Source organism: Anser brachyrhynchus, assembly GCF_964034855.1.
Source record: "Anser brachyrhynchus genome assembly, contig: SCAFFOLD_363, whole genome shotgun sequence".
Taxonomy (NCBI): Eukaryota; Metazoa; Chordata; class Aves; order Anseriformes; family Anatidae; genus Anser; species Anser brachyrhynchus.
In genome coordinates, this window is record NW_027663842.1 from 74,035 (window position 1) to 80,922 (window position 6,888).

General features: G+C 66.5%; 1 protein-coding gene across 1 annotated transcript; it reads left to right on the forward strand.

Moving 5' to 3' along the window:
* The first annotated feature begins 1,747 nt into the window (after nt 1-1,747).
* LOC308186740 (uncharacterized protein) lies at nt 1,748-6,674 on the forward strand. The gene is made up of 2 exons (XM_080608913.1): nt 1,748-2,806; nt 3,203-6,674. The coding sequence occupies exons 1-2, from the start codon at nt 1,883-1,885 to the stop codon at nt 6,545-6,547; spliced, it is 4,269 nt and encodes a 1,422-aa protein (XP_080465039.1). The 5' UTR covers nt 1,748-1,882; the 3' UTR covers nt 6,548-6,674.
* Nucleotides 6,675-6,888: the final 214 nt, after the last annotated feature.

The following is a 6,888-nucleotide window of genomic DNA, read 5'->3' on the forward strand; positions in this document are numbered from 1 at the left end:
CCCCGGCCCCTCCCCCCCCCCGCGGCCCCGCGATGCCCAAATATGGAAGTGGCGGCCCGGGGGGGAGGGGCCTGGGGGGGGGGGAGGGGGGGGGACCCCGGGATGTGTGGGGCTGGGATCTGTGGGGCAGGGTCCTATGGGGCTGGGACCCCTGGAATATGTGGGGCTGGGATCTATGGGGCTGGGATCTGTGGGGCTGGGACCCCCAGAACGTGTGGGGCTGGGATCTATGGGGCAGGGGCCCCGAGGATGTGTGGGGCTGGGATCTATGGGGCAGGGACCTATGGGGCTGGGACCTCTGGGATCTATGGGGCTGGGAGCTGTGGGATGTGTGGGGCAGGACCTGTGAGATCTATGGGGCTGGGATGTGTGGGGCTGGGATCTATGGGGCTGGGTCTGTGGGGCTGGGATATATGGGGCAGGGACCTATGGATTCTGTGGGGCTGGGAGCTGTGGGATGTGTGGGGCAGGACCTGTGAGATCTATGGGGCAGGGTCCTATGGGGCTGGGACCCCTGGAATATGTGGGGTGGGATCTGTGGGGCTGGGATCTGTGGGGCTGGGACCCCCAGGATGTGTGGGGCAGGGTTTGATTGGATCTATGGGGCTGGGTCCCATGGGGCTGGGACCTATAGTATCTATGGGGCAGGGACCACCAGAGTGTGTGGGTCGGGGATGTGTGGGGCTGGGATCTATGGGGCTGGGACCTACGGGGCAGGGATGTGTGGGGCTGGGACCCCCAGAATATGTGGGGCTCGGATCAATTGGGCCGCGATGTGTGGGGCTGGGATCTATGGGGCTGGGACCTCTGGGATCTATGGGACAGGGACCCACGGGATGTGTGGGGCTGGGATCTGTGGGGCAGGGACCCCTGGAATATGTGGGGTGGGATGTGTGGGGCTGGGATCTATGGGGCTGGGATGTGTGGGGCTGGGATCTGTGGGGCTGGGATCTATGGGGCAGGGACCTGTGGGATCTATGGGGCTGGGATGTGTGGGGCAGGGTCCTATGGGGCTGGGACCCATGGAATGTGTGGGGCTGGGATCTATGGGGCTGGGATGTGTGGGGCTGGGACCCCCAGAATATGTGGGGCTCGGATCAATTGGGCCGCGATGTGTGGGGCTGGGAGCTATGGGGCAGGGACCCCCAGAATGTGTGGGGCAGGGATGTGTGGGGCAGGGACCTGTGGGATCTATGGGGCTGGGATCCGTGGGGCTGGGATCCGCAGGATGTGTGGGGCAGGGACTTGTGGGGCAGGGACCCCCAGAATGTGTTGGGGCTGAGATCTATGGGGCTGGGACCCCTGGGATGTGTGGGGCAGGGACTTGTGGGGCTGGGATCTATGGGGCAGGGACCTCCGGAATGTGTGGGGCTGGGATGTGTGGGGCTGGGACCCCCAGAATGTGTGGGGCTGGGACCCCCAGGATCTATGGGGCAGGGATCTATGGGGCTGGGATCTATGGGGCAGGGATGTGTGGGGCTGGGATCTATGGGGCAGGGACCCCCAGAATGTGTGGGGCTGGGATGTGTGGGGCTGGGACCCCCGGGATCTATGGGGCAGGGACCCCCAGACCGTGGGGGCGGGGCCGCCGCAGCCGTTTCACCTCGTGTTTATTTGCGCCTCGCTCCAGCCGCGGCCCCAAAACCCCGGGAAATCGCCCCAAAACCCAGCCCCGCCCCCCCCGCCCCGCCCCCGCCCCCCAACCTCGGGGCTCCCCCGTGTCGTCGCCCGGGGGGGGGGGCCCCAAAATCCGCCTTTTTCACCCCAAAACCGCGGCCTCCCCACCCCCGGGCCACCACCAGCGCCCGTGGGGGGGCTCCGGACCCCCAAGGCCTCGCCCGTGGAGGCCACCGAGGTCCCCAAGGAGGCCACCGAGGTCCCCATGGGGGCCACCGAGGTCCCCGAGGAGGTCCCCGAGGTCCTCCTGGAGGTCCTCGAGATCTTCGTGGAGGCCACCGAGGTCCTCACGGAGGTCCCCGAGGTCCCCAAGGTCCCCGAGGAGGTCCTCAAGGTCCCCATGGAGGTCATCGAGGTCCTCATGGAGGTCCCCGAGGTCCCCATGGAGGCCACCAAGGTCCCCAAGGAGGTCCCCGAGGTCCCCACGGAGGTCCCCGAGGTCCCCAAGGTCCCCAAGGAGGCCACCAAGGTCCTCATGGAGGTCCTCAAGATCTTTATGGAGGCCACCGAGGTCCCCAAGGAGGTCCCCGAGGTCCCCAAGGAGGTCCCCAAGGTCCCAATGGAGGTCCCCGAGGTCCTCATGGAGGTCCTCAAGATCTTTATGGAGGCCACCGAGGTCCCCAAGGAGGTCCCCGAGGTCCCCAAGGAGGTCCCCAAGGTCCCAATGGAGGTCCCCGAGGTCCTCATGGAGGTCCTCAAGGTCCCCATGGTGGTTCCCAAGCTCCCCAAGGAGGTCCCCAAAGTCCTCATGGAGGTCCCCGAGGTCCTCAACGTCCCCAAGGAGGTCCCCAAAGTCCTCATGGAGGTCCTCGAGGTCCCCATGGAGGTCCCCAAGCTCCCCAAGAATGTCCCCAAGGTCCTCATGGAGGTCCTCGAGGTCCCCAAAGTCCCCATGGAGGCCACCAAGGTCCCCGTGGAGGTCCCCGTGGAGGTCCCCAAGGTCCTCATGGAGGTCCTCAAGATCTTCGTGGAGGTCCCCGAGGTCCCCATGGAGGTACCCAAGGTCCTTATGGAGGCCACCGAGGTCCTCCAGGAGCTTATGGAGGTCCCCAAGGTCGCCACCAAGGTCCCCATGGGGGCCACCAAGGTCCCCGAGGAGGTCCCCAAGGTCCCCCTGGAGGTCCCCGAGGTCCCCAAGGAGGTCCCCGAAGTCCTTATGGAGGTCCCCAAAGTCCTCATGGAGGTCCCCGAGGTCCCCAAGGAGGTCCCCGAGGTCCCCATGGAGGTCCCCGAGCTCCCCGTGGAGGTCCCCGAGGTCCCCAAGGAGGTCCCCGAAGTCCTTATGGAGGTCCCCAAAGTCCTCATGGAGGTCCCCGAGGTCCTCCTGAACGTCCCCGAGGTCCCCATGGAGGTCCCCAAGCTCCCCGTGGAGGTCCCCGAGGTCCCCAAGGAGGTCCCCGAGGTCCTCAGCCTCACCCCTGTCCCCAAAAAGGAGCCTCAACACCTTTTGGAGGCCACCAAGGTCCTCGCGGAAGTCCCCGAGGTCCTTACGGAGGCCATCGAGGTCCCCATGGAGGTCCTTGAGGTCCTCATGGAAGTCCTCGGCCTCGTCTTCGTCACCAAAAATTGGCCTCAGCACCTTTTGGAGGCCCCCAAGGTCCTCCTGGAGGTCCCCAAGGTCCTTATGGAGGTCGCCGAGGTCCTCATGGAGGTCCCCAAGGTCCTTATGGAGGCCACCGAGGTCCTCATGGAGGTCCTCGGCCTCGTCTTCGTCATCAAAAATTGGCCTCAACACCTTTCGGAGGTCCCCAAGGTCCTGGAGGTCCTTACGGAGGCCACCAAGGGCCTTACGGAGGCCACCAAGGTCCTCATGGAGGTCCTCGGCCTCGTCTTTGTCACCAAAAATTGGCCTCAACACCTAGTGGAGGTCCCGAAGGTCCTCCTGGAGGTCCCCGAGGTCCTTGTGGAGGTCCCCAGGGTCCCCATGGAGGCCACCAAGGTCCTCCTGGAGGTCCCCGAGGTCCTCCTGGAGGTCCTCGGCCTCGTCTCTGTCACCAAAAAGCAGCCTCAACACCTAGTGGAGGTCCTCAGAGACCTCGTGAAGGTCCCCAAAGACCTCGTGGAGGTACCCAAAGACCTCGTGGAGGTCCCCAAGGTCTTTATGGAGGTCCCCAAGGCCCTCACGGAGGTCCTCGGCCTCGCCTTCGTCACCAAAAATTGGCCTCAACGCCCTTTGGAGGTCCCCAAGGCCCTCACGGAGGTCCCCGAGGTCCCCAGGGAGGTCCCCAAGATGCCCGTGAAGGTCCCCAAGGTCCCCACGGAGGTCCCTGAGGTCCCCGAGGTCCTCCTGGGGGTCCTCGGCCTCATCTTCGTCACCAAAAAGCAGCCTCAACGCCTAGCGGAGGTCCTCAAAGACCTCGTGGAGGTCCCCGAAGACCTCCTGGAGGTCCCCAAGCTCCTCGCGGAGGCCCCCAAAGTCTTCGTGGAGGCCACCAGGGTCCTCCTGGAGGTCCCCGAGGTCCTCCCGGAGGCCCCCGGCCTCACCTTCGTCCTTCTGAGCGCGCCCCGACGCCCACCGGGGGTCCTCCAGGAGGCCCCCGGCCTCCACGTCCTCACCTCAGGAGGTCCCCGAACCTCCAACCCAGGGGTCCCCCATGTCCCCAGGGAGGTCCCCGAGGTCCTGGAGGCCGCCCCCGGCCTCCGCGTCCCCACCCGGGGAGGGGCGAGGGCCCCCAAGGTCTCCGAGATGTCCCCTGTGGAGGTCCCGGGGGAGGGGGTCTCAGGGAGGTCCCCCCACCTCCATCTCCACGTCCTCCTCATCCCGGGGGGCCCCGACCTCCATCGGGAGGTCCCCGAGGTCCTCCTGGAGGTCCCCGAGGTCCTCGCGGAGGTCCCCAGGGTCCTCCTCAACATTCTCGAGGTCCTCCTCAACATCCTCGAGGTCCTCCTGAACGTCCTCGAGGTCCTCCTGGAGGTCCCCGAGGTCCTCCAGGTTCTTGAGGTCCTCCTGGACCTCCCCAATGTCCTCCTGGAGGTCCCCGAAGTCCTCCTGGAGGTCCCCAAAACCCCCCTGGAGGTCCCCAAAGTCCTCCTGGAGGTCCCCGAAGTCCTCCCGGAGGTCCCCAAGGTCCTCAGGGGTGTCCCCAAGGTCCTCAGGGGCATCCCCAAGGTCCCCGAAGTCCTCCTGGAGGTCGCCAAAGTCCTCCTGGAGGTCCCCGAAGTCCTCCTGGAGGTCCTCAAAGTCCCCCTCGACGTCCTTGAGGTCCTCCTGGATGTCCTGGAGGTCCTCCTGGAGGTCCCCACGGCCCTCCTGGAGATCCCCGAGGTCCTCCTCAAGGTCCCCGCGGTCCTCCAGGAGGTCGGGGAGGTCCCCGAGGGGCCCGACCAGAGGGTCCCCCCCCCCCCCACGGCTGCCCCATCTCCAGGCGAGGCCGGGCCCCGGGCGGGGCCACGGCGGCCATCAAGGCCTTGGCCAAGCGACGAGGGCACCGGGCCGCCCGGGCCACCTCCACCAAGCGGCGGGCCACCAGCCGCGCGTCCCCCTCCAGGAGGAGCCCGGTGGCCCGGGCGGCCAAGGGGACGCAGCCCCACCGCTCGGCCAGCTCCCAGAGGGCGGCCGGTGGGGCGACGAGGCCGCCGGCCACGGCGGCCTCGAAGCCGGCCACCAGGTAGCGGCGGGCCAAGGCCACGGCGGCGTCGGCGGCCCCGGGGGAGACCGGCGGGGACAGCTGGGGACACGGGCGGCCCCGGCAGCCGTGGAGGTAGTGGAGGAGGAGGAGGAGGGGGCGGCGGGGGGCGAGGAGCAAGGCCACGGCCTCCTGGCGGGCCTCCGAGAAGGAACCTCCGAGCATGGCCTCCAGGACCGGCGAGGAACGAGCCAAGGTGGCCCGGGTGGCCGGGAGGCCCGGGGGGGAGCCGTCGGGGAGGAGGAGGAGGTCGTGGGGGGAGAGGGAGTAAGGGCAGGGGGGGAGGGGGGGAGGGGAGGGGGCGGGGGAGGGCGAGGAGGTTGGAGGAGGCGGGGAGGGGGTGGAGGACCTCGAGGAGGGTTGAGGGCAAGAGTTGGAGGAGGTCGAGGAGGTTGGAGGACGTGGGGATGGGGTGGAGGACCTCGAGGAGGGTGGAGGAGGTGGGTTGGAGGAGGTTGAGGAGGTTGGAGGAGGTGGGGATGGGTTGGAGGACCTCGAGGAGGCTGCAGGAGGTGGGGTGGGGGAGGTCAAGGAGGTTGGAGGGCGTGGGGATGGGTTGGAGGACCTCGAGGAGGCTGGAGGAGGTGGGGTGGGGGAGGTCGAGGTTGGAGGACAAGAGTTGGAGGAGGTCGAGGAGGTTGGGGGAGGTGAGTTTGAGGAGGTCGAGGAGGTTGGAGGATGTGGGGATGGGTTGGAGGACCTCAATCTTTGAGAACATGGCTTGGAGGACCTCGAGGAGGTTGGAGGACGTGGGTTGGAGGAGTTCTTGGAGGTTTGAGGACACTGGGATGGGTTGGAGGACCTCGAGGAGGTTGGAGGAGGGGGGGTGGGGGAGGTTGAGGTTGGAGGACAAGGGCTGGAGAAGGTTGAGGAGGTTGGAGGAGGTGAGTTTGAGGAGGTCGAGGAGGTTGGAGGATGTGGGGATGGGTTGGAGGACCTCAAATTTTGAGAACATGGCTTGGAGGACCTCAAGGAGGCTGGAGGACGTGGGTTGGAGGAGGTCAAGGAGGTTGGAGGACATGGGGTGGAGGACCTCAAGGAGGCTGGAGGACGTGGGTTGGAGGAGGTCAAGGAGGTTGGAGGACACGGGGATGGGTTGGAGGACCTCGAGGAGGTTGGAGGACATGGGGTGGAGGACCTCAAGGAGGCTGGAGGGCATGGGGATGGGTTGGAGGACCTCGAGGAGGTTGGAGGAGGTGGGGTGGGGCAGGTCAAGGTTGGAGGACAAGAGTTGGAGGAGGTGAGGAGGTTGGAGGACACGGGGATGTGTTGGAGGACCTCAAAGTTTGAGAACACGGCTTTGAGGACCTCAAGGAGGCTGGAGGACATGAGTTGGAGGACGTCAAGGAGGTTGGAGGACACAGGGGCGGGTTGGAGGACCTCGAGGAGGTTGGAGGACGTGGGGTGGAGGACGTCGAGGAGGTTGGAGGATGTGGGGATGGGTTGGAGGACCCCAAAGAGGTTGGGGGACATGAATTGGAGGAGGTGGAGGAGGTTGGAGGACACGGGGATGGGTTGGAGGACCTCGATCTTTGAGAACACGGCTTGGAGGACCTCAAGGAGGCTGGAGGACGTGGGTTGGAGG

Bases quoted from the DNA above. Each gene is read 5' to 3' on its own strand.
- LOC308186740 (XM_080608913.1), top strand. From the start codon at position 1,883: ATGGGGGCCACCGAGGTCCCCGAGGAGGTCCCCGAGGTCCTCCTGGAG. The intron at 2,807-3,202 runs GTCCCCAAGGAG...GAGGTCCTTGAG, and splicing joins TCCCCCTGGAGGTCCCCGAG to GTCCTCATGGAAGTCCTCGG.